The sequence below is a fragment of the Xyrauchen texanus genome, chromosome 22 (assembly GCF_025860055.1).
Source record: "Xyrauchen texanus isolate HMW12.3.18 chromosome 22, RBS_HiC_50CHRs, whole genome shotgun sequence".
Classification (NCBI taxonomy): Eukaryota; Metazoa; Chordata; class Actinopteri; order Cypriniformes; family Catostomidae; genus Xyrauchen; species Xyrauchen texanus.
In genome coordinates this window covers 39,850,659-39,878,251 of record NC_068297.1, presented here as the reverse complement: position 1 = coordinate 39,878,251, position 27,593 = coordinate 39,850,659, and the positions used below count along the sequence as shown (strand labels likewise).

The 27,593-nt window shown below is 38.9% G+C and overlaps 1 protein-coding gene across 1 annotated transcript in view; it reads right to left on the bottom strand.

Annotated features, from left to right (window-relative positions):
* LOC127662857 (peroxidasin homolog) overlaps positions 1–27,593 on the bottom strand; it is a 102,699-nt gene that overhangs the window by 12,640 nt on the left and 62,466 nt on the right. The window contains exons 7-18 of the mRNA XM_052154234.1: positions 24,006–24,175; positions 20,532–20,649; positions 19,798–19,967; positions 17,304–17,576; positions 16,169–16,285; positions 9,658–9,816; positions 6,655–6,767; positions 6,382–6,538; positions 4,435–4,543; positions 2,774–2,931; positions 602–2,105; positions 371–505 (exon numbers count right to left, since the gene is read on the bottom strand). Coding sequence (XP_052010194.1) covers positions 371–505; positions 602–2,105; positions 2,774–2,931; positions 4,435–4,543; positions 6,382–6,538; positions 6,655–6,767; positions 9,658–9,816; positions 16,169–16,285; positions 17,304–17,576; positions 19,798–19,967; positions 20,532–20,649; positions 24,006–24,175 — 3,183 coding nt within the window. The remainder of the gene's footprint in view (positions 1–370; positions 506–601; positions 2,106–2,773; positions 2,932–4,434; positions 4,544–6,381; positions 6,539–6,654; positions 6,768–9,657; positions 9,817–16,168; positions 16,286–17,303; positions 17,577–19,797; positions 19,968–20,531; positions 20,650–24,005; positions 24,176–27,593) is intronic.

The window sequence follows — 27,593 nt, the reverse complement described above, 5'->3', positions numbered from 1 at the left end:
TTTTTTGTAGCATTTTTGGACTTTACTACATAGGAAAGTGAAAAGGGAGACAAGAAACAACAGGGGATAAAAGGGGGAACAGGATGGGGAAAGGACTTTGAGTTGGAACTTGAACTCAGGTCACCTGTGACTATACCGCATCATATATCGGAGCAGTGCCCAGAAGGTGATGCTCCAATGAGAGCAATATTTAAAAGGTACAACTGAGGCAAAGTGTTTATACTCTTCAGGAAATCAACCAGCCAATGGCATACTTCATTTTCTCTGCACATTACCCTGGGATTGGAGAAAGTATCCATAAGATGACACCTTTCAACTTTAATTAAGTTCTGAGGCATAAGGACAGGAGTGGACAGCATAAAAATCTTACCGGTCACCATCTCTAAGACGTTTGAACTGGGTTGCCAGTAAACACATGAGGGTGGGTCCCAGCCGGCTGCCAGGCACCAGGTCTTCAGCCATCAGAGCAGGAAACAGGTCAATATTCAGAGGTGTGCCATAGAGCCTGAGAAGAACACACCATTACATCCAGTCAAACACCCAGTGTGACATTCAATAATATTGGATGTACAACAGCAACGTGAGACTTTTCATAACAAACCTTTGAAGCTTCTCTCGTACGCTTGGGTTCTGAATCTCATTCCTCAGGTCCTCAAATGTTTGAGCCAAGGTGAGGTTGCAGAACACCCTGTAATCATTATATGGGGGTATACCATGATCACGACCCCTTTGAATGTTCATGGCAGCAAGGTCGAGAGCCACAGCATGTGCCATGGAGAAAAGACGCTCTGTAAGCTCAGTGTTGAGCAATTGAGTGGACACTCGCATTTTTCCGGCCACTCCAAACAGTCCACGAAGTAGTGGATCGATGCCTCCCTCATTCACAATGCGGAACGGTGAGAAAAAAGCTTTATGCAGCAAGATGTGCCCTTGCTGGATTGGCCGGAAGTTTTCATCCAGCCGGTACAGAATCGGATTAATGAGCGTGTGGCCGAAACGGAATGCAGCGGTGGCGAAGGCGTTGAGGATTCCAGCATTGATATTGGGATCATAGCCATTATAGTCACCCATTAACCTCATGCCCACCTCTCCGAGTATTTTAGGCAGCCAATGGCTGTAGGTTATATGCTGCATCTGGGCTCCAACTATTTTCCGTGCTTCATGATAAATTGTGTCACCATCCCAATGGGGATTGAGGCGTAGCAACTCACTTGCTATGCGGTTATGCTCTCGAAACCAAACCGTGTGCATGGCTGTCAGCCCAAGCTGCTCATTGGCACGATGGTCACCAGCAAGGAAGCAAGGAATGGGACTCTCGTTCTCATCCCGCATGCATTCGGTGGGTGGCCCAGTGGCAAATGGCAGCAGTGGCTTGCCAGTGCGTTGAACGATTCCCTGCCGTAACATCCCCCTACGGCTGGCCAGGTCACGGATCTCTTCTGCTTCGTGGTGCGAGCTGCCATAAACATTGGAAGCATCAATGTAGGAGGTGAGCTGGTTCATCTGTTCACGTGGATACACTGAGTTCATAAGCAGAGACGTCATTCCACTTCCACACACCGGACTAGAGCGCACAAAGAACATGCAACGTGCTCCATTGCGGCGTTGACGTGGGTCGTTGGGGGGGAACATGATAGGAAAGCAAGGCGGATCATTGGTGCACACCGAGGTGCACAACTGTCCATCTGAGAAACGCGATTGGCTGAGAGCTACAACGGTTGAATCCAGGTCGTGGTCCAGAAACTGTCCCCACTGCATAAGCATGTGCGTGTAGCGATCGTCTGGGGTGATGGTCTCTGACCCAATCATGGTAGTGGACACCATACGTGGAAGTGGCAGAGAGAAGCCATTGTGCTGTCTCTCAGTGGCACCACGTGGGAGATTGAAGCCGTTGTCATAGACAGACTTTAGCAAGCGCTCGAAGGCAGTGAGTGAGGCACCCCACATCGAGTGCTGCAGGTTGTTACAGGTGCCATCATGTGTGCGATACTTTTGATGGAAGCAGATGTCTGAGCAGTTGTTGAAGCGCCGATGGGCTGTGCAGCCAGACAAGTTGGCTATCTTATCCAGGAAACGTGGCGACACCAAGTCATTGTAGCGGAATGCTGAGAAATGGATCACAATAACAAAACCGGTAAATGTCATGTAAAATTTTGCAATATCACTTATCAATAACCTCAATTATCAAAATAATGTTAAAAAAAATTATGCACTATTAGGGCTCTCAATTTAATGTTTTAATTTAATTAATTATATATTCTTAAAAAATACAATTAATCATGCCTTGACCCTTATGTAAATTCTGTAATAAACATTTTCCTACCATTGGAGCAATTCAAGTTTGAAATAACAACTTAATGTTTTTGCAAATCGCAGTCAGTGCAGCGTTGTTAGGGTGCTTACACACTACAGTTTTTGCTGCACCATAGAACACTGTGAATGCATAGATTTCAATAGGTGTGGTGCTTCTGACATTCAGGGACAGACAAGGAAAATTCAAGGGTTTGCCAAAGTGACGCTCCGCTATGCAACAAAAAGTTGGGAACATTTAAACTTTTTCTGCAATGCACTCGGACACAAGCATCCATTAACCAAAGAGAATTTTAAAGAGTTGAGTCCAGTTGTGCTTAAAATGGAACTTATTCATTCCTATCTACCATGAGGCCATGGTTGACATGTCTCTGGTGCTCACATGTTAATCCATAGGCCACCTCTCTCTTATCTTAAAATGTCCAACTTGTATAAGGGAAAGGAAATGTGTTATGTCAGATACCTGTTCCATTAGTGTCCACCATGAGGCCATGGTTGACATGTCTCTGGATGAGGAGGAGAGTCTGCTCAAAAATCTCTCCTGCTCTGGCCTGCTCCACTGTGTAGGGGTCCCGGGGGTAACGGAAGAGAGCCAAAAGCTCGGCAGGGGTACGAGGAGATCTGACAATGGTGGTGGTAATTGAGAACACATTAACTTCTCTGCTTGCATAAGGTTCATTCCGTGTCAACTCAACCAGAGTTCCTTGGCACAAATGTAATTATTTAGTTTTTTTACTGGTGAAAAAGATACATAAATGATTCATGTTTGAAAATGTAAATGTAAAGATTTATGCATGGAGCAACATTGAGACCCCAGTATCTCTGGGATTTAACCACCTTAGGAATGAAGAAGTTATTAACCAAAATCTAAAAGGATGTTAAGATATGTTAAATTCTTCTGGAGTTATAAGCACTCCAACTTTGGTATAAACGTTTTTCCAATTTTTGGCCTGACACAATTGGCATATAATGCAACAACGGGTGGCTCAGTCAACTACCTTTCTCTATGTAAATGATGCTGCAACTAAGGTTAATTTCTGCTCTGTAGCGCCAAAATAATAGGCGAAACTTGTCATTTTGAGAATATAAAAGTAATGCATTACTCTTTCGTCATCATTTATATTCAAAATGATCAAATGTTCATCAAATATTTCAGCTGGGGAACATTCTGAAGTTTGGTTGATTTCACATGGAATAACCTATTAGACATTCAGACTTACTTTGGAAGACGATGTCTTTGTCTTGAGTACATTCAGTTCTTAAATCATAACCAGATATCGTGCAACCAGAATCAAGGACTTTAAATGTTTCACAATTCATTGAATGCAATTAAGCTAATCCAAAAACGAAACAACAACAAAAGTGTTACATTCTCAAAAGCCTTACAACTCTTACGACTTTAAAATGTTACACTACAAATAACAGCGTAACTACACGGCTATTCATATTTTATCTCCTAAGTGTGACTTATTACAAATCGTCGACTCAAATTTTTATTTAGATTATTTAAGTGAACTAGATAAAACCTGCAAAGAACAAGCATGGTGCAAAAGTAAAGCATAAGCATTTGTAGCTGATTCAAACAAACGCTTAAGAATACCTACGTCTTACAGAATTAATAGCCTTTTTAAATTCAGAGAGATGGCTTCACTTCACATATTACCTCTTACTGTCTTGAAAAATATTGCCAAAAATATCGACTCATGTTATGTTTAAATAAAATGTAAATGTGATTCAAGGTTTTCAGAGAAAATGACATCAGATTTGTAATTCAAACTTGAATCCCAACCTAGCCTTTTGGCAGTCTCTCTTTACTAGGATAACATCATTCAAAAGACATTTGTCTTAGATGCAAACCTCTCCAGTTCTAAAACACAAACACTCGGAATGATCTAATGCTGGTGGCTGGCATTGAGCTCGACAGACAGAAAAAACCCCATTAGTTGATCAAGCCCAAAGTGCAGGCGTCCTCTCCAGCAATATGTTACGAATCCTACCAAAGTGACCAGCCCTGCTCCACAGCACTAACAGTCCCAGTAAATTCCTTATGTGTTACAGCATTGTGACTCACAGCTGAAGGAATTGTTTTCATGTCATATTTTGCCTGCAGCACTGAGCTCTCACCCGTCAAAGAGCTGCCTCCTGGTGGAGTCTATTGCGCTGTTTATGCTCCGAATAGCCTCTTCAAGGGACGTCGAGACAAATGGATCCCCCTCCCTGCTCACCTGTGGGACTTGAGATACAATCACAAATATACACAAATGCAATTTAAAGCCATGACTGTTGCTTTAAGATTAAGACACTCCTTTGTCTTGCTACGGTTAATTTCTTAACTAACATTTTATGTATTCTAAATACACTCAATTAAATGATATTTTCACCCTGTGTGTAATTTGGTTGATTGTAAATGATAGCCAATAAAATCTCATCTCAAGCATCCTCTTCACTGACATTTCTGTCCAGTTAACAAGTACACAAACTTTCGGGGAAAAATATTCCGTAATAAAAGTACAGATTTTCCTACCATACGAGCAATTCATGGTTAAAGTACATGTTTTTATGCACCGTGTCAATAGGTGGCAGTGCGCCAAAACAATCCTCACAAGCAGCGCAGCCACAGAATAAGAACTAGTGATGAGAAGATCGGATCATTTTACTGACTTGAATCTTTGAGTCTCGTTCAGCATTTTGAGTCATTTCGTTAATTTGAGCATAATTAAATTAAAATGTTGATTGCTGTCAAAAAATTGCGATTAATAATGATTAAATTGCGTTTAATTAATCGGCAGGTCATGTAATAAATTTTATTAAACATTTTAATCAATTGACAGCCTTAGAAAAAAATAATATTTGGGGAAAAATTGTTTGGTGTGGTGGAAATTACACCACAACTGTGATACAGTCGTAATTTTCGAAAAACTGATATTTAAATGGTTCATGTTTCTTTCACTCTTTGTTTAAATGATCATAGTTTTAAACATGTAGTATTGTTTTATAATGGATTTTCATAGTTTATGAAATATTATTGAAAGTCTTGGCCTGGGACAAGGCCTAAACAGTAAAATCTATACCAAAAAAATAAATGATGAAGGCCTGGTAAAAAGTTTCCTAGTTTTAATGAGACCTTCATATAACGAAAAGAAAATTGTTAAAATCTGTTCATTTTAATAATAATAATAAAAAAAAAATAAAAAACCTGGAACACGGGTGCCCGAAGTTGAAGAAACACCCTTAAGTCTTATTATTTAGTGTGCAAGATTCTGGAAAGCCTGCACTTTGTTTTTAGTACACTATGAAAAAGCAGCATGTCCATCTTTCCAAAATGTGACAGTAGTACACTGAATCGGACCATTTGCAATTATGAGTTGCTGTTTTGATGGTATATTTGTGATGTTTTGGGGTTATTCAGAGTAAAACAAATTTTGTTTTCATTCTTTAAACCTAAAATTGGCCACATTCACTTCCATTTAAGTGCCTCAAATGCAGTCAATTAAGCTTAAATTGTATTGAATTTTAGGACATTCTTTCAAATTATAATCTCTTCAGAAATGGCACGTGAATGCCTACAATCTTATGTGGCCAATTTTTAAGTTTAAATGCAAAATGTGAAGTTTAAAATTTTATAAAAGCACTTACAGTTTTTCTTCTTTTAAAACTCATGTATTATTTGAGCTGTAAATAAGTTTTTACAGTCGTTTTATGGTTTTGGGGCTTTTGTTGTTACATCATAATTGTGAAATTGACTATAACTTTACACAGAAAAGGTTAATACGTGTTTTTATCACACTAAAACCATGTTAACATGCATATTGTTTACGTCTTGTGGCTATACTTTTGAAACAGTATTTTAACATTTATGGATTGACCCTATTTACTTCCATTATAATAAGTGCCTCACTGTTACCCAGATTTTTGCTAAAGTCTAGAGTCTAAAAAATATTTTGTGGTAATCGACATTATGCCACAAATGCTATTGATTAAGCTTAACTTAAATCTTCAATTCTTAAACTACTACTACTTTGATTCCCACTTCTCAATCCTTAATATCTGATTATTGACTTGGACTCTTACCTTGTACAGTTAGAACCATGCTAGACGAGGAGTAGCCAATGGAGTTACGAGCAACACACTCGTATCGGCCCCCATCAGCAAGCCCCACATCACGCACCTCCAGATAGCTATCCGGATTGATATGAAATTTCCCACTCTCTGTTATCTGCACTCCATCCTGCAGATCAGGACCAGAGATTGTTTGAATGAGTCTGCTTACAAAATCAAGACTCAAGTCATGAAAAAGATGAATGGACAATGTTGTTGCGGACGGAGGCAGCCCATTGGTCTAACCTTGCTCCATGTGATGATTGGCGTGGGCTCACCATGAGCACTGCACGGAATCTGGACATCTGATCCAGACTCCACCGTCATATCCCTTGGAGTATTTGTGAAAACAGGCGTTACTGATGATGTAAAAACATATGTTAATGATTATAGCACACAGAAAAACAACCACATCTATCATGTGAGACGTGCACATACACAAGTAGGACATGAGAAGAGCATGCAAGGGTCAGATGTTCACGAGTTCATGGAGTTTGTCAAGGTTCTGTAATTACAATGTTGTCAATGAGAGGGCAAGAGGTTCAGTCTGAGAGAGGCATATGTGAGGCTTCAAGGCCAATTTTTGGTTTAATTTGTTTAACGGGCTAAACATTTTAAGCCCCAAAGTTAAGAGCTGGAGCTAGATGGGATCATTTGATCCTCTGAGGAGATCCATAAAAAGTCATGAAGTGCTAAACTTACATCTAGCCCAGAGGTTCTCAACTGATGAGTCACAGAACAAAAATGGGTTGAGGTCTGTTCTGGTAGGGTCACAAATAATATAATGCATCCAACCGTATAATTGTGCATAGTTAGGTCAGCAAAATAAATGTGCTCATCAACTTTTAAATGGGAGGAGAAATTGCTTCCCATATCTACGGTTGTTGAAGTCTAAGTGAGTGTGTCCAATCAATCGCTATAAAATTTTGGCACAAATGTATCTGTCTCTTGGTAGAAGCTAGCAAAAAAGTGTTGGGAAGAAGATAACTACAAGTAGCAATGCTAATAACTTAACAACATTTTCCAATCGACTAATCGAGATCTCGTTCTGCACTGAATCGCTTGCCAAATCTCACAATTATGATTGGGGGGAAGGGGGGCTATGGATATTTGTTGTGAATGTGTTTAGAGATGATGGCGGAGCTTATGGCCTGTGGTAATATTTTATTCTTATTCAATTCAACTCAATTGGTATATTTGGTTCTTGTCACATGCATCCCAATGGATGAGAATCCTCTTTCATGGTTGAAAAAAATAAAAAGCGCATTAGCACAAGAATCTCTAAACTCTAAATATTGTCACCAATGGACTCTGAGTTGATGTATTTGCTCTGCACCAGGGGCATAACTACAGGGAGGGCAGGTTGGGCAACCGCCCTAGGACCCTGGGTTAAAAATCGCAGATAGGCGATGAAAAATTACCGAGGCCCCCCTAGGAGGGGGCCCGACAGGTTCTTTACAGTGGGGCCCATTAGATCAAAGTTATGCCACTAATCTGCATATTACCCAAATGGTGTCAGCATAATTATTTTATTTATTGGTAAGCTCCGTGTGAGTGCAAATAATTTTGACTATTCATACATTCGTTTATTATCATTAATGCATATTTATCTTTTTTCCCCCAAAAAATTCAGTTTATTGAAGCTAGCTTATTTAGAAACCAACGTTTAATGTTGTCAACCTATTTGTTTAACACTTACAAAAATGACCTTGGTTTTACTACAGTAATACTGCAGTATGCATACAGAAACCACAGTTTTAGTTTAGTGATGTTGCAGTAAACATGACTTTAGAAACCATGGTTACAATATGGTTAATGTAGTAAAACCATGGTTCATTTTTGAAAGGGAATGTCACCCTAATTAAATATACTGTATAACTATCAGGTGATATTAGTGATTCCTTCTATCAGAACTGATAAGTACTGTAAATAATAATGAATACATAATGTCATCTGATTTTTATTCAGTTTATCTAAACTGTTCTTTTTTTTAAATAGCATCCATGTAGCAACTCTCTGCAGCTGTTCTACATCACTATTTGCACATTAGAAGTAGTCCTCACACACCTTTTTTTGCATATTGTTATGATTTGCACACTTTAATTCAATAACAAAATTTCATTCAACTGAATTGTGTAATTTGGTTCTCACATTGAAAAGCGTACGTATGAAACTAATTCTTTTTTGAGTGCACAACTACAAAGTACTGTGAACTAACTGTTCACTCTCTCTCCATAACTCTCCTATTTCTTCTGATATTTTGTCCTGTTCCCGTACGTCTGTTCTAAATAAAACCGACCATGAGCAACACTCATGCCTTAGTTTTGAAGTAAATACAAGCGGTTGTTATGCAGAGTGTTAACAGCCATTACAACATGGAAAACATCTCGCCATGTGGGAATTTCAAAGCGGCATGCTTTTCTGGCTGTTCCACAAGCCTGTAATAAAGCTTAAGAGGTGGTTTGAAGGCATTTACAGGCAGGGATCTGGTCTTACATCCCTCATTGACACTTTAGGAGGGCATTGTTCTTCTAATTGTAGGCTTTGCTTTAGGCAAATGACAAATTATTTTATAAAGCCAACCCTCCTTCCCTCCTGTTAACGCCATGTCTAGTCTTGTTACAAAAGAGGCCTCACATTCAGGTGTCAGTGAATAGGGACAAAAATATGTTTTTTTTAATGAAATTTTGGTTCTTTCAGCGCCATGTTTAAACAAGGAACTGACTTGCTGAATGGTTCATGTACATTCAGTACATTTACATGCACTTTAATAGACTGATTTCACTCTGACTTTCAAAATGTCACGTAAAGGCTTTAGTCTGACTAAAGTGGTACCAGTCAGATTTTCACGAGGTCGGACTAATAGAACTTGATAATGCTAATGTAATCAGACCACAATTGACCTCGCCGTTGGGCGCATGCTCCCAAAGACAGGTGACGGACGATGTGTTTTTAACTCTGCATATTTGTCGCCCTTTTTTCAAATAATTGAACGCATTATGTCATGTATACTTTGACAGGCAGATGGAGACTTTAGCTTGACTATGCAAAATCCAAACCCACTGTAGCTTCATTATTACTGGGCGTGTAAACGTATAGACCCCAATAAAGAATTCAACTGATGAGTGTTTACAGATATATACGATTTGCAGAACCATTATAGCCCAATTCTCTTTTAACATTTACGATAGACAAAATAACCAATGTTGGTGAGTCTGGCTGTGGTGTATACTGTGAATATGTTCTCACCGGTTTGCTGGATGTTGAGTTGAACAGCTGCTCTGGCAGTGCCAACAGGATTGACTGCTTGGCATTCATACAGGCCCTGGTCATGAAGAGCCACACGGCTGATCCGCAAACTGCCCGTTGAGAGAACAACATGTCGTCTGTCGTTTGGCAGAGGGCTGCCTGTGGTAGGAGAACAGAGTTTCAGTGACTTTGTGAACAACTGATTCACTGACCAGTAAATCAATTGTCTTTATATGCGTTTAAAGGAATGTTCCAGTACAAAGTATACATTATTGAAAGTGTCTGTGGCATGCTGTCTATTACCATAGACAATCAATTTGACTCATCCCTAAGTTTTAAAAGGGTCGTTGATAAATAAGGTCATCTGATATGATAAATACTTCAACAAATCTAATTCAAATATTAAGAAATGTAATATTTGTCTCCATACACATTTGTTTCCTACATTTGTCTAATATATATATTAAAAATATCATTCATTTTTCAGTCCTAAATATCAAAGTTTTAGCGTTACTCTGTTTGACCTGATAAAATGTAAGCCTTCTCACAAAAATGTCATTAAATTGCATTAAATTAAAAAAAAATATATAAGCAAATCATTAGAAATGTTGCAGTTTATTATTACTGTTTGAAATTCGTTTTATGTTTTATTTATGATTAAACACATTTTTTACCCATGATGGCAAAGTCCCTATTTCAGCTCTCATTCAGTCTACTAAAAAAATCATGTGTAACATAATCCTTAAGAAATCATTTAATGTGTTAACTTAGTATTAACATAATATTTCTTTCCGTTAGAATGGTTCAAATGGTAATGAAGTGTGGAAATCGCAATACAGTGTCTTTTTCCAGCTGAGGTAATGAGTACACTAGCATTTGTATAAGCTAATTTACACTTGCAAGTCAAATTTCAGTTTTACAAATAACCAAAAGAAAAATATTTGAACTCAGATTCATCAATCTATTGTTCTTTTGAAAGATATTCCATGCACTTCTGTTTTAAAAGAATAAAACAGACTTGATCTAAATGGGACAGAGAAAGACGACGACAACTCAGATGCACATGATCACAAAGACAAGTACATCAGAGTCTCTAATTTGAGAAACAGACGCCTCACAGGTCCTAAACTAGCAGCTTTAATGAACAGTATGCAGAAGGTTTGCATTGCTTCAAATAGAGGATTCTTGGATGAAAAGAAAGTTTGAATAGTACAGCATTGATTTTAAAAGAAATTGTCAATTGTAACATTAGAAATGCCTCTACTGTAATTTTTCAATGATTTTAAATCAATTTAATGCATGCAATGTCAAAATATATCTGCAAGCAGCGATGAAGGGCCCAAGCTGGTCCATTTCCACCCAGTGGCTTTCGGAAAACAATGCAAGGTGGACACATGCATTTGGCATTATTCTAAACAATTCTGAAGCAATTTTGATAAATATAAGAGGACTATTTTAAAGTCTGTTGTAAGAGCCACACTTCCTGCTGCCAGGTGGTGGCACTATGACCGTGACACAAAATGGTCAAATCCATGTGATTAGCCCCCAAGACTAAACATAAATCTCAATTATGATCTAAAGATGTGAGACACTTCATGTTTCCCATTTTTTTGCCATTTATTGAATGCCTTGCCATGGCAACACCGTTAGATACATCAATAATATTGTCCAAATGTTGGAATAATGTTGTCTAAATGTGGTGACAGTCTCATGAATCACCTAGGAGGAGTATGTAAAATTTCAGAGAATTCAAAAAATCCAAAATGGAAGACTTCCTGTTGGGCGAAGCTAATAAATATAATTATGAAAGTTGTCCAGCTTGATCTTGATCTGGAGGAGAAATGCACTGTCATGGAGTCCTCGCAGCTGGCTGAAGATCGCGATGCCAAAGAGAATCCCGATCTGGTAGTGCTGTACATCAGCCACAACCGAAAGGGATGGCTGAAGGGGATCCAGTGCAATCACCCGGCATCGCTGACGGAGGCAGTGCAGCTGGCTGAGGACTGTTTGGCAGCGTGTTCGGTGGCCCGGTGACTCCCCAGCCTGAGTTTGGTGATGGGGTATGTGGCAAGCAGGGCGTGGCCAAGCGGCGTCGGGGCAGAGTGAGGCCGGAGAAATAAGTGGTAAACGAGTTCCACCTGTGCACCACACCGGTCTCGCATTACAAGGAGGAGAGGTGGGAGTATATAAGGAGAGAAGACAACAGCAGATGGACAGAGGGGCGACGCAATTTTACTTTTCTGGTTGACACAATGTAATCAGTGATGTTGCCATGATGAATGTTTGGATAGATGTGCAATAAATCTGTAAGCTAAAAACACAAATGAGGATTCAATAATTAGGCATGTTGCAATTATTACATTGTCTGATATTTAAATCTGGTATATGGCCATATACAAACAAATACAATTAGAGTTCATACATTTGAGCATTTATGTACACATTTAAATTCCACAAATGTTTAAAAAACATGTTACATATATTAAAATTGCAATTTTTTTTCATACTGACATATACAGTATATATCATATATCTATATGTGGCATGGCGGAGAGGGGGGGCCGGATTGTGATTATACACACCTGGTACCTTATCAGGCTAATTAAGCCTCCAAGAGGGATAAAGGCCGATTGATGGCAGACGGTGGTGCGACATAGTGTTTGTCTTTTGTTTAAGTTTATTATTAAAATATTATATATGTCGTCAAGCCGGTTCTCGCCTCTTCCTTTCCATTGAACTATGTTACACTATATAAGAGACCCTTTTATATCAGTAAAACATTTACATTCAGCATACAAATGTTCAGCATATATTCCCATTTTCATTTTTGTAACCCGTTGTATCAAAAGCACTTCAAATTCTAATCACATTTTATTACACAACTCATGGATTTTGAGTGAATGTTAGGCATTCTTTGTATAAACATGGGTTTTTGGGTCTCATTTGCAGCACCTAGGGTGAAGATTAAATGCTAACTGTGATGTAAGTGGGCTGTCTGTGGCCCCGTGAAAGTTTAGAAGGGTTTTGATAATGAACTCACAATGTAGAGGAGACATCTACACTGTTACTATGGAGATGATACAATAGCTGCTGTGCATTTGGATATGTTGCGACTGCTTCAGGCTTTTCAAGCATTTGTTTTGCCACTGTCAAACATTAAGGAAAGCGATCGGATTCCCTCAGATTTGCATTTTGTGCAGAACATTTGCGGGAATTATAAAAAAATTAAAATCGCAACATAACACAAATAATACAGAGTTGTGTCTAGAAGGCATCCCTTTTTCATCAAATTCTTGCACATGCGCAGTCTGTTATGTATATTCCAAGTATGTGTAACTGTTCATCAGTTTACAGTTTATCAAAAGAACAACGAATAAATTTAAAGATCAATTTGAGATGGATAGCAAAATAGCAACGGCTTGCTCATGATTTGAAGGTGCACTGCAATGTTGAGCGCTAGTAAAATATTATTTTAAATGGTCTGTTTTGGTAAAAAGTCATTCTTGATGATCAATTCATGCTCTAAAATAAATATTTAATATAATACATTTGATAACTTCATCTCTATGTGTGCTATTATCGGTCATGAGATATTGTAAGTGAGTGGAAAAGTACATCAATCAGCTCCAGTATAAGGGGTCTGACTGGGTGGTCTAGTGGTAATTAATTTGCTCATTGCATAAGAGGGTAAATGTTCTAATCCATCCATATGAAACTATATATTCAGTCTATTCGGACTGGGTCATGGACAGCATGGAAAGAACAATGCCTTGGTCCTCCCATTGAAGATATTTCGGCAGCCGCCCATGTGATAGCCTATTTAGGACTTCCGAGGCAGATTTAATGATTATCTCGTGATCAGCTAAAGGCTTAATCTTCATCTGCACTTTCGCACGAATGTAACGAAACCAGCTTGTGCTAATGATCTGCTCCTCTCTGATGAGCGTGTGCAACAACTGGGATTCCCTCGATACTGCGGAGCGCAGACCTCAAAAGTTATGAGACCAATTTCAATACTAGTGAGAATTTTCTAGTTTAAAACGTTACGGAGGAGTCAAACCCATCAAACAGTAGGTAGCCCCGACATGCCAAACAGCACTGAGGAGGAAAAGAGCAACACTGTGCTATGCGCAAATGTTTTTTTTTCATTATACATGATTGTACAAAATTGTTTCAGAATTTTACATGAGTAAAAGTACCTGTTATATATTGACAAAATGTTATAGTTTCATATGAAATAATCTAAAGGGAGAATCTATTAGACCACATTTTATATAAACAGTGGCAGTTTTAGTTAAAGATTCAAGATGTGTTTCTGCTAGTATTTATTTTTTCATAAATATAATAATTTGTTATTATAATTACTGTTATTTAAGACTAGCTACACTGACCTAACCATGGTAATGAGGAGCCTTTCCTCCTGTGTCATATGTGTTCTGTTTGAATTATGTTTGAAATGAGGAAACAAACAGGATAATAATGGGCTCATATAAGTAAATATGCTCTTTCATTTTTAAAAGGGGGAGAAAACGTCCAGTCACTATTGTTGTTGACATCAACAATAAAAATAATGTCACCTGATGTATGCCCTTGTACTTGAAAACCATGAACAAAACTTTGCAAGATAAAAGGAAATGTGTCGCCACTTGATTTCCAATGTAAAATCTGTCCTGAAGCAAAACCACTTGAGAACCACTGAGTTAAAGGTACAGACAGGAGCAGTATATGTTAATTATTAATAATCATAGGATTACTTTAAAAGCTCACACAGCTGATGTTATTTTTCATTTAGTAGTTCATTTAAAATGCTATGCTAACATGTAATCTAACATGCTTTAGTTATATAACATGTTATAGTTACATGCTATTTTTTTTAAGTTTATAATATGGTTTATTTTTATAATTCTGATAGCCTTCTAATTTATTCTATTTAATTTATTTATTTTCAAAAGTCTTCAAAAGACAGACTTTTTTACACATACTTGAATTAAAAAGTTTAAATTATAATAAAGTGTTTCTTCAACCAAACTGTTTTCACTCCTTTAAGGGTCATTGTAACTGATAATAATAATGGTGCAATACCGTATATCGTGAAACTTTGATATTTTCTTAGATGTATGGTGAAAAGAGTTTATTGTACCATAAAAATCTCATACGGTTGCAACCCTAATATATGTATATATGCAATATTACACGAGCAAAAGTGAGATATGGCCCTACATCAGCACTGTAGTACATCACAGTGCTGATTTAGGGACATATAACACGATTGCAAGTGTGATATTGCTTATATACAATAGTTCAATGAACAAGTACATTTTTAATGGGCATAAAAAACGCATTTGTGCAAGCAACTACTTTCTTACATGATGGATCAGAATCTGCTGTCGCTGGTTCAAAACAAATGATGCGTCCAAGGCTCCGTTAGTAATTCAAAAATGTCACTTCAGAAATAGTATCACGGCTTGTGCTGTTTCGAACAAGTTTTTGGATAAACAAGGATAGAGGGCTGGATGTGTGTATGTGTGAGTGAGAGAGATTCTCAGAGAGAGTTTCTCAGTGGAAAAATAGAGTCCAAGCGGGCGTATTTCTCCATATTTCACGGTAGCCGGTGCGCAAGGGTCATTCACTATAGAAACCGCAATTTCCTCTGCCATTTTAAACAGTACTTTGTCTCCAATGTGGAAACTCCAGTAAGAGGCAAGTGCCTTCAGTGTAATTAATCTGTCTGTTGTGTCTCTCAGCTGTGATGAGCCATAATGCTGAAGTTGTTAGTTTAAAGCCATTTAAAGCTATTTCCTAGCTTTAGTATTGTAGTAGTAATACAAGCGATCACGAAGAGCTGTTGTATGTCAACGGCTGATGGATTCAATTCACTGGCTCATATTACACACAAAAATTATCTTTTGCACCACCTGCTGACTAACATATGTAATGTCAAAAAACAAAAAGACAAACAGTAGCTCTTAACACGTATGCACTGGTCTTACACTTTAGTTTAGAATGGCACAAACACAGGTGGAGTGATACACACACAGTGAAACGTCAGAGTGCTGAAGGTGTCAAACCATCAGTGCTCACGGAACGTCTCTCGTCCAATCAGATTCGAGGACCGGAACTAACTGTGGTATATACCGATATATATATTGTATATATTTGAGCTGTAAAGGTTGGCAACTGATTTTATTAAAATTTAATGTGTTAATGAACATTATGCCACAAATGCTGTTGATAGAGCTTAACTTGTATTGAAGCCAAAACATTCCTTTAACCTTATTAGCATTATCTAATTACTGATGTTTTGTGTTAAAATGTTTACTATGTTATAATTCAAACATATTTGTATATTTGTGTGCAAATATGTATTTTATATGTCTTCGAAGACACCTATTGACCTGCAAATGTCAGTTGGTCCATTATTTAGAAAATACAAATGCTGAGCAGACTTGAGTTAGAATGTGTGGACTCCACTCTTAAAAATCAAAGTGACAAGGTGCCGTTGTCATCTCACCACCACGTGTCCATGCTATGACGGGCTGAGGGTAACCGATGGCCTCGCAGGGAAAGTCCACCGAATGACCCTCCAACACCGACTGATCCTGAGGGGTTACTGTGAACTGTGGACGAGCTAGAGAGAGAGAGAGAGAGAGAGAGAGAGAGAGAGAGAGAGAGAGAGACAGAGAGTCAGTGATTGGAATTGTTAGACATTTGCATACTTTACATCAATGTGATTAATCAAGATTAATCATGTTAGGTGTGATTAGAGCTGTTGCATTACAAAAATGTGTAATAGCAATGCAATTGTCACCTACAGTGTTATTACACTTGAACCTGAATGTGAGGCCCTACCTATCATATCGACTTAACTTCACAATAACATAATGTAATAGTCCTATGTAGAGCCCGACCGATATGGGATTTTTTTTATACCGATTTTAGAGGGTGAAAATTCACAGATTACCAATATGGTGGCCGGTATACTTAATTTTTGAGCTGGAATGAAAACTGACCTTTTTTATGTGGATTGTTCAACGATATGACTATGCAAAAGTATTCAGAAGGATGTATTCTTAAACAAATATTTGTATCAAATAATATTTTACATTATTATCATTATACATAGTCAACAAATTCTAGAAATAAACACTGAAAAAATAAAGAATAAACAAAACTACAATAAATAGCTAAATAAACATAAGTACTGTTTATTATCAGTCATATGCTGACCATTTTAATACAAACCACCACCGCACCGTTGTCTGCTGAGCTGCAAAAAGATGATCTGATGTTTACTGCACTGACAAACTATAGCTGGCATAACAAACAGATGTGATAAAAATGAGTGTCAGGGACAGGGTTAACATTATATTAGTTAAATTGAAACGGGAAAATGATGGGGTCATTTTTATTAACTTTCCAGTATATATTTCACAAACTAGTTTGTAACTTTCAGAGTTTGGCACTAATTACCATTAACGGTACACACGCACATAAGGTGAGCCACAGCAAGTAGGGAAAAACAGATGCCGCAAAAAGTTTGTTAATATATATTAATGCTCCAGCCCGATAATAAATGCATTACTTGAATCCTTTTAATGTTTTTTTATAATGTACTTTCCCAAATAACAAAATCTCCATAGACTTACCCTGTACTATAATATAAGCAGTGGCATGGATTGTGTCCACGTTGTTGCTGGCGAAGCATGTGTACTGTCCCCCATCCACCTGATTGACATTCTGAATGTAGAGACCTCCAGAGGTAGTGATGTTGATGCGGGGGTCCACTGGCAGGGCAGTGTGGTCTCCTTTAGTCCAGGTGACTCGAGGCTGTGGCTGACCCGTGGCACTGCACTCCAGGGTTACGCTCTCCCCGACCAGAACCTCGGTGTTCTGTGGCTGGATCACAAAACTTGGCCGAGCTGGAGAAAGAAAAGACTCCATTTAGATACTCTACAAGGCTGCAAAACAGATTGCTGAATGGCAAGAGGTTTATCCTCTATCAAATTGCTATGCTACCTCAGTAAAAGATATTTATGCACTTTTAGGAACAAGCATTTGTCAATGCTTTAGCATGTTCAGTTAGCCTGAGGGCCTAGTGTGTAAGCAATTCATATTTCTTATAACGAGGTCCCATCTCAGAGGGACAAAACCAAATAATGTATTTTGAGAATTATGAATCATGTATTATAGCAACAGAACAGAAACTCCCAGAGCTCAACTCCCCAAAAAGTAATCTTTTATGAGCTGAAGTTCATGTTTAAAAGAGTGCTACAGAGTAGAAGAAAAATCCCATTCATTTTCTCCATAGGGGAATTGATTTATTAATGATCATTTATAAACCTTTAATTTATGGCTGTTTATTTAACGTGTTAATTTAGTGCGATTATTTCTATACAAAATTATGAGTTAAAAAATTATAAAATCGCAGTTAATCATGTCCCCGGACTGTAATAAGGAATAGTACTACCATATGAGCAATTCAAGCTTGAAGAACCACCTGTTTTCAGCAGGGGGCATTAAGCGAAACTCCAGCTGTTTGGGAAACGCATACTGTAGCTGTACAGAGAACAAACCACACTCCGGCTTGCACACACGCAACAGCACAAGAGAAGAATGTGTTCTTGCATTCAAAAACAGCTGGACGGAGCGCAATTTTGAATGCTTAAAACGAGACGTGTTTTTATATACGTTTCAAACAAACGTAACCACATCGAGACCCTCCAAAAGCGTCCGTATGATGCATGTGTACATTGACGAGTCCTTAGAAAAGCCCTTACAAAATAATAAGCAAAATGGATTGCTGGAATGTAGGCCAACGATTGGTGTTATGTCGTTCAATAATATTGGCAAAAACAATATATTATCTAAAGCCAATTGTTGTACTGTCGTACTGCTTTACTTGTCTGCCACAATAATGTAATGCATTTTAATTATATAAAATGTTTAATTGTCAAACTATTATTATTTCATCATTATATATTGAATTATTGTTATTTGGGGGGCTTTCTCAGCAAATATTTATATATAAGATTAATTGTGATTAATTAATTTGTCATGTCATGTAAGTAATGCGATTTAAAATTTTAATCGATTGACATTATTAATTCAGGTAATCTCAAGCGAAACGCTAGGTGTGTGTAAGAAAAAGATCAATATTTATAACTTTTTAAACAATCTTCACTTCTGGCCAGCTGTGGATGTTGGACGTTCACGAGGGTCGAGGCTACGCAAAATTTTCATGAAAGTTCACGTGAACTGACATGTGAAATACGTCAAATATGGAAACGCTGTGTATTTTACAACAGAGGAAGAATGTTATACAGAAGTTTAATTGGTTTTGCTGTAGATTTGTGTCCGTTTCTTTTTCTATGAATGATCCTGAGTGACTGAAGCTGCTCGCTGACTCAATACACCCATTTGAGTCACTCAAAATATTGAGGGTGTGCAATGAACATTTTCCCCCTACTGATTTCAGACCAGCTGAGGGATCTGACGATATAGACATGCCAACATGCTTCCGTCTCACAAGAGGCCGCTTGAAATCCACCCTCTCTTGAATGTGCATACAACAGCTGACCGGAAACGAAGATTTATAGAAAAAAAAAATAATTTCTTACCCCCACCTAGTGTTTTGCTACATTAATCAATCCACTGGAGATGTATGGATACTTTTATGATGGCTATATGTGCTTTTTGGAGCTTCAAGTTCCAAAAGAGCTGAAATATTCTTCTAAAAATCTTAATTTGTGTTCATCAGAAGAAAGTCATACACAGCTGGGATGGCATGAGGGTGAGTTAATGATGAAAGAATTTAAAATTTGGGGTGAACTATTCCTTTCATTTAAAAAAAGTTGTATTTAATGGTGGAATTTCTGATGAAGAACTACATGACTCATGATCCTCAAGAGATAGAGCCACTAATCTGTGAATTGTGACAATAATTATTATTATTTTCTTTGTCGTTTTCAATTCAAAGTCTATCTGTCTGATTTACAAATACTTTTTTGTTTCAAATAAGGGTTTGTAATGTTGTAATGTATGAAATCCCTATGGAAAAATACTTCAAGAACGAAGACGGCAGAAAAAGTGGGTTGGCACTGTTGGGCTCTATTGTCACTGCTAACAGGGCCTAAAACTCACATGGTGATCTGAAGTATCGCAAGGTGACCTCCGAGGCCTTCACCTCTCCGGCCACATTTTTAGCCATGCACTGATACACGCCCTGGTCCGTCTCCCGCGTGTCCTGGATCATCAGCGTTCCATCTTCCAGAAGATTCAGGCGAGTGTCGTCCCTCATGTTCAGAGCATTGCTGATGAGAAATGTTTTTTTTTTACACCCATACCACTCACATATCCAGGAAAAAAGCAACCAAATCTTCTAAAAGAACAACAAATTACTAAAAAATAACAATTCCTGTAAAATGACACCCCTGTGTTGTTCCAAACCTGTATGATCTTCCGCTGTAGAATTTCATCCTTTTAAAATATGGTGGGTCAAGACATTTCATGCCAGTGACATCAATGAAGAGACGTGGAAACTATGTCAAACCTGGCTTGATGTGTCCTGCCGTGACATATTTGAATTGAAGTGTGAATGAGAGTTCATAATATGGCTCAGAGGTGGGGAAGATTGCCTTTAATTTCAATCTGTTCCTCATGCAAAGCTCTTGAGTAGATTTAAAAGATTTGGAATATAGCACAAAAGAGATACAGACTACTTTTATGACTATTAAGTCTTTTTTAGAGCCCAACATCCCCAGTCCCCATTATGGAAAAGATGACACTGGACAATTTGCAATATTTCTTCTTTTGGAACAACATCAGTATGAGGCGAACTACCTTTTTAAAAACATACAGAGGGAATGGGAGCTTACTTGTTTCTCAGCCAGATGATCTGTGGTTTAGGGTTGCCCTCTGCCCTGCATGTGAAGTACACCGTGTTCCCAGAGGTTACGTCCACATCCTGTGGCTCAGATGTGATCCGGGGCACTTCTGCTCCACATAAGAGACACATCCAGATGAAATAAAGTATGTCAGAAAAGAGAGGAGGAGATTCATTTGGTCTGTGAAAGCTATTAAAATAACAACACTGAAGGTTTATTTGTAGTGGTGCTGTGTGCTTGCTGGAAATAACATTTAACATTTCCCTCCTGCCTCACTTCCTCCACACTGGCTCGGCTGGCTGTCTTGGTTGAGGGCCAGACACAAGGTTATTGTGTATATGGTCACAACGGCTGCACGCCAAACCTCAAACATTAACCACCAACACCACTGTGAACATGGCAAAATATATTCCCCAACAGTCTGACACAACTGTTAAACTGTTTCTACTGGCAATACCTAATGTCTGCTTGCACACCGTATCAAAGTACTTGCACTTTATCAAGTTATTTTGATAGAGAGAAGAGTGCGAAATGCCAAAATTGGCATAGACTACTAATTAGATGAATAGTTCCTCCAAATATGAAAATTCTGGCATCATTTACTCACCCTCATTTTGTCCCAAACCCGTGTGATTTTCATTCTCCCATGGAACACACAAGAGGTTTAGCAGCGAGACATTTAGGAGAATGTCCACGCTAATCGTTTTCATACGAAAAAGTGTACATTGACCAGTGACTGTCAAATTACCATAAAGTAGGTGATAGGACTTTATTTTACAGTACCGTTTTACATTTACGTACTATATAATTACAACAACTGATGATGAAATTTGTAACTCGCACTCTGCGTGGACATACCCACATGCAGAAAACAAAAAAGAAGTGTACTTTAGCCTTAAAGGCTCCGATAAACAAAGTTCTTCTTCACCCAGAGTTACAGAAGAGGTCGAAAGAGCTGAGCAATCGTATACAGTTTGCGAACATTTGAACACAGCAACTCTATGATTTCAACTAAGTGAAGAAAGTAACCAGAAAAAGATGTTGGCGTCAAAGTAGAGTCACACCCACTGATGACATGGACCAATTGGTGTAAGGTGTTTAACAGTGTGTTTCAAACATTTCCCGGAAGCTTGCGCTGGAGAGCTGTTTCGAACCATCACAACAAATGTAAAAAAACACCTTCTTTTTAGCTAGGTTTGCTTGAAATGATTTCACACCCATTCTTTCTTATATTTCGTTAGGAATATTTTGGCGTCATACAAGTGAGGTGGTGGGGTGGAAGGGGTGATTATCAGGGTGGGTCAAGCTCATGATTGTGGTGCCAGATCTGTTCTCATGTATCTTGTGAACTGAGACTGCAAGTTTGCAACATCAGGTATGGTCCTGAGGTACTTTAATGGTGATTTTTGTCATTTTTGGAGCTCGATAGCCCTAGTTCCCATTTACAATTGTTGAATGGAATAGATTAGCTATGACACTCTGCAAAACTTCTCATTTTGTGTTCTATGGAAATAGTCACTGGTCACTATATTTCAAAGAGAGACAGTAAAACAACAGGTCTCATGCTAGCCTTGGAAAAACCGCCACAGTTCAGTGACACAGCGCAGCTGTTGCGTTCTTTTGCCCTGCTGTGTTTTCACAGGTGCCTCGGGCCTCTGTGTGCTGTGGTTTATGTATGAAGGGGGTAGGAGAGCCATACTGTCTTAAAGTCATTCTTCAAAAGAGCCAATAAGGGTGTTGGGCGAGCTGATTACTGTAACAAGCCTGAACATGTACACAGAGCTAAACTGCCACAGTGGTTTGTGATTACTCTGTGGTCTACAGTCTACAACTACTGGGGGAGCATTAGAGCTCAGGACTGTTCAATGTCAGGGTAAACCATGTAGCAATGTGACAATGAAAAGTCAGCTTTTTAGAAAGTATGGTTAGTTGCTAAGCTTACATCTGATCGCTGCCATGTTGGGGAGTACCTAACTGCAACTAGCAACTTTACATTCTCATATTCCTGCTTTATATGCAGACTCGACTATATAGTAAGTAAGCCATTTTTAGGTTGACCAGCCCAGACCAACTTTGGCTCAACCAATGGTGTGAGTTTGGAGTGGCATTAACTGTCTGACCAATTGCAGAGGAATTGGGGGAATGTTTGGGAATCCTGTTTAATAATTAATGATGTTAGCTTGACAAAGCCAACATACTCTTCTACTATTTAAACTTATTTGGAGCCAAGCCCCAAAGGGGCAGTGCTCCTTTTCTTCCTATTAATATTCCTCTAACATGGGAGTGTTAGCAGTGGTTAAAACTCTGGACTACTACATTAAAAGTTGAGTGTTCGAATCCTACCAGCACATTTTATTTTTTTGTTGCGAAACACTTAAATGCGGCTGGCCATCACTGTGCTTTCCATTATAAAATATGCCATTTCTAGTTTAATTAGGTGTGTTTAATGAAAAAGTATCCTCATGGAGATCATGGTTTTTGTTTTTGCCAGATAAATATTGCTCTTGTGACAAAAAAAAATTATCTGATAGTTATGCGTTTAAAATATATTGTCCCCTTAAACAGTAGCTGGTAGTGTAACTAACTACTTTTCAAAAGGGCAGTTTACTGTATTTGAACTACTTTAAAGTTTGTTTGTTTTTCAAGTGATTCCAAAGAAAAACAATGGTTTGTTCAGATAAAATTAAGTCCTGCCCCACCATTTATTGTTGAATATATTATTTCACTCCAAAATACGTCACTTTATGGAAGAAAAATAGGTTGCAAATGGTGACTGTAAATCTGAAGTGTGTAATTTCGGCGCCACTGGACGGAATTGCAAAAATAAGCATTGCTTTAAAACAGCTTTCTGAATTACTTTCAGGGACCTGTCTGCTATTGATCAAACAAACAGATAGTCCCACCCCAAATCACTTCATTGGTTGAGACGATGTTGTTTTGTCAGGCTGGACAGGTTGCTCAAAACAAACAGAGGACTTTTAGCTTGAAAAGCTATAGTTTCAAAGCAGTTTCCCCAACACTGAAATTAGGATAAGTCCAACATTAAAAGCTGCATCTGCGATTTTTCCCATTAGCAGAGGGTTTCCTTTCCAAAACTGACATCAGAAAAGCCCAGCAGAAGTGACCCATATTTGTTTCACAGATGCTTAAAATGAAAAGAATCACAATTGACCCTCGATTCCCTCTAACGTCTGACAATGAGTAGGTGTAGAATGCGAACAGTGACACATCTGGGAATACACTCCAAAATCCAGCAAACAAAACCAGTTCAGCATCTGCTTGATATTACACGATGACTAACATGTTCAAAGATGTGGAGGGTTCTCATTGACCGCATTGATGTGGATGTGGCGACAGGGGGCAGATGTTGTAAATATTTGAACTGTTTAGTGCCAGTTGATAATTTTGTTTTCGATTTGGACCCGAATGTGTATATGAGTGTGTGAAGTGTGTTTATGGCCTTACCACAGTTGAGTTCTTCCGCAGTGAGGGTGGCGACTGAGCGTCCCTGCAAGCGGCTTGGATAGTCGCATGTAGCTGCGGCCTGAGCATTACCAGACTCTGCATACTGCTTCAGCAGATCAGCTAACCACAGCAGTTCACAGTCACAGTTCAGTGTGTTTGAATCCAGGCGACTTTTAACACCCACAAACACCCACACACACACACACACACACACACACACACACACACACACACAAATCAAAACGAAGTTCCGTCAAGTCTTGGGTGGAAATAAAATCATTCACATCCTCTGGAAAGCACCAGTTCCCAGAACCCGGGTCTCCGTAACGGGGGGAAGTTCAGGGGCAGCATAATGATTTTTGGGCCCCTTGAAATCTTTGCACTCTTGGTCTCTAATTTTATCGCAACCCATACAAATTATATATATTTTTTTATTCAAAGTTACCATTAATAATAAATGTGAACATAATCATAATTGCATATTCAATAAGATGCACTAAAATTTCTTTTGAAAAGTTAATTAAAATAACTGCATTTCTGCAGCTCAGCGGATAGGCTCAGTGCTACTGACCAGAAGGTCAGGGGGTTCAAGCCCCAGCACCACCAAGATACCACTGTTGGGCCCTTGAGCAAGGCCCTTAACCCTACCTGCTCCAGAGGTGCCGTATCATGGCTGACCCCTGCACTCTGACCCCAGCTTAGCGAAGATATGTGAAAACTAATACATTTCACTGTATACACTCACCTAAAGGATTATTAGGAACACCTGTTCAATTTCTCATTAATGCAATTATCTAATCAACCAATCACATGGCAGTTGCTTCAATGCATTAGGGGTGTGGTCCTGGTCAAGACAATCTCCTGAACTCCAAACTGAATGTCAGAATGGGAAAGAAAGGTGATTTAAGCAATTTTGAGCGTGGCATGGTTGTTGGTGCCAGACGGGCCGGTCTGAGTATTTCACAATCTGCTCAGTTACTGGGATTTTCACGCACAACCATTTCTAGGGTTTACAAAGAATGGTGTGAAAAGGGAAAAACATCCAGTATGCGGCAGTCCTGTGGGCTGAAAATGCCTTGTTGATGCTAGAGGTCAGAGGAGAATGGGCTGACTGATTCAAGCTGATAGAAGAGCAACTTTGCCTGAAATAACCACTCGTTACAACCGAGGTATGCAGCAAAGCATTTGTGAAGCCACAACACGCACAACCTTGAGACGGATGGGCTACAACAGCAGAAGACCCCACCGGGTACCACTCATCTCCACTACAAATAGGAAAAAGAGGCTACAATTTGCAAGAGCTCACCAAAATTGGACAGTTGAAGACTGGAAAAATGTTGCCTGGTCTGATGCGTCTCGATTTCTGTTGAGACATTCAGATGGTAGAGTCAGAATTTGGCGTAAACTGAATGAGAACATGGATCCATCATGCCTTGTTACCACTGTGCAGGCTGGTGGTGGTGGTGTAATGGTGTGGGGGATGTTTTCTTGGCACACTTTAGGCCCCTTAGTGCCAATTGGGCATCGTTTAAATGCCACGGCCTACCTGAGCATTGTTTCTGACCATGTCCATCCCTTTATGGCCACCATGTACCCATCCTCTGATGGCTACTTCCAGCAGGATAATGCACCATGTCACAAAGCTCGAATCATTTCAAATTGGTTTCTTGAACATGACAATGAGTTCACTGTACTAAAATGGCCCCCACAGTCACCAGATCTCAACCCAATAGAGCATCTTTGGGATGTGGTGGAACGGAGCTTCGTGCCCTGGATGTGCATCCCACAAATCTCCATCAACTGCAAGATGCTATCCTATCAATATGGGCCAACATTTCTAAAGAATGCTTTCAGCACCTTGTTGAATCAATGCCATGTAGAATTAAGGCAGTTCTGAAGGCGAAAAGGGGTCAAACACAGTATTAGTATGGTGTTCCTAATAATCCTTTAGGTGAGTGTATATGCAAAAACCTGTGTGTATAATGTGTGACCAAAATAAAGGATTCTATTCTATTCTAAAAACTGCCCTTGTTATAATAAAACTAGTTAGTTTTCTCCTTGCCCTTTTAGAGTTTTAATATGAAACTTTAACATTTATGTAAAATCATATCTGTTACCATGGGCGTCACTTTGTTTTAAAAAGTGGTGGGGACAGATTGGGGGGTGCTGGTTGTGATGTCACAAAACTACTGTATATTAATGAGGTAATGCACAGATCATTTTGAAAAATAGTCATTTTTGATGACCAATTTAAGCACTCAAATACTTTATACCTGTCGCTCTCAATCCTGGGAATTTTGGTCTTGTGGTTAAACATTCGCCATTAATACAAGGAGTTCTCAATTCTAATCTGCCCTAATATAGCTTTTTATGTTAATAAACCAAATCAGTGGATGCATATCATGAGTTGGGACACATTTGTTTGCATTCTGATTTGCAATTTAACTGAAATGGAGTGTGAGCTGTGGAACGGCATAGCGAGCAGAGCATGCGTCTGTGTGCACAACAGAACATTGCCTTGGTCACCTGTCCCTCAATGTCACTTATGACAGCCACAATGAGCACCCATCATAAAATTCAAAATAACACATTCCAGCGCCAGATTGCCATTTATGATAACGAAAGCTGATGAAAAGTTATTGCAAAAAGTGGTGGGGACAAAATTGGCCAAAGCAAAAAAAGTGGCAGGGATATATCCCTCCCATCCCACCCACAAATGACGCCTGTGCCTGCTATAGTTGTATATATAGTTGAACAGTATTTATAGTTGGTGCTACTAGAGTAATGTAAACTATGTTTTCTCGTCGTTTCCTCATCAGCACTGTTTTAAATGTCAGGCTTGACATTCTCCATAGTGCTTCCAAGTAGAAAATTCTCTATAATTTCATTCATATCAGCTGTTTAGCGCTCCACACGATCCAGTCAAGCCTGGTTTATGATGCTTGATGTCTTAAAAACTAGATGCTGAGTCGTTTTTTACCCACATGTGTTCTAAGGTTGAATCAACATGTAAAACATAAAACATCCAATATTTTCATTAGAAACACAGTCCCAACTCACTAAAATGACATTCATTTTTTGTATAATTATTTTTTTAATTAAATGCATTATTTTAATGAACTTTTCAAACTCAAATTAGTTCTCTTACGAGAGGTTCTCTCGTATTGCGTAAGCTAGCTTACGCAACGGGAAAGATTAATCTTTTCTGAGATTTTGAAGCCAAAAAATTATCCTTAATTTTGTATCATTTGTCAACGCAGTGCAGCAACTGCAGACCTTGAGCGGGCTAGCTAGCGAGCTCATTGGTTGCTCTGCGGCAACTGCTGCAGCCTATAGACGAACTTGCGTGAACTCGCTCCAATGAGAGGCGCCGCGTGCTCACTGTCCCAAAGCCCGCCAGAATGGGCGTGGCTAGGGTGCATATAAGCGCAGTTCGTAGGCTGGAACCCTGATTTTCATCTCTTCAGCGAAGCTCTTCGCATCTCTGAAACTGCAAGAAGCCGCGTCACCGTTCGAGGGGCATCAAGCAAGCTTGGACAGTGCTCGAAGAAGCCGGCCGCCGCCACCTTCAGCCATCCTGCGAGCTAT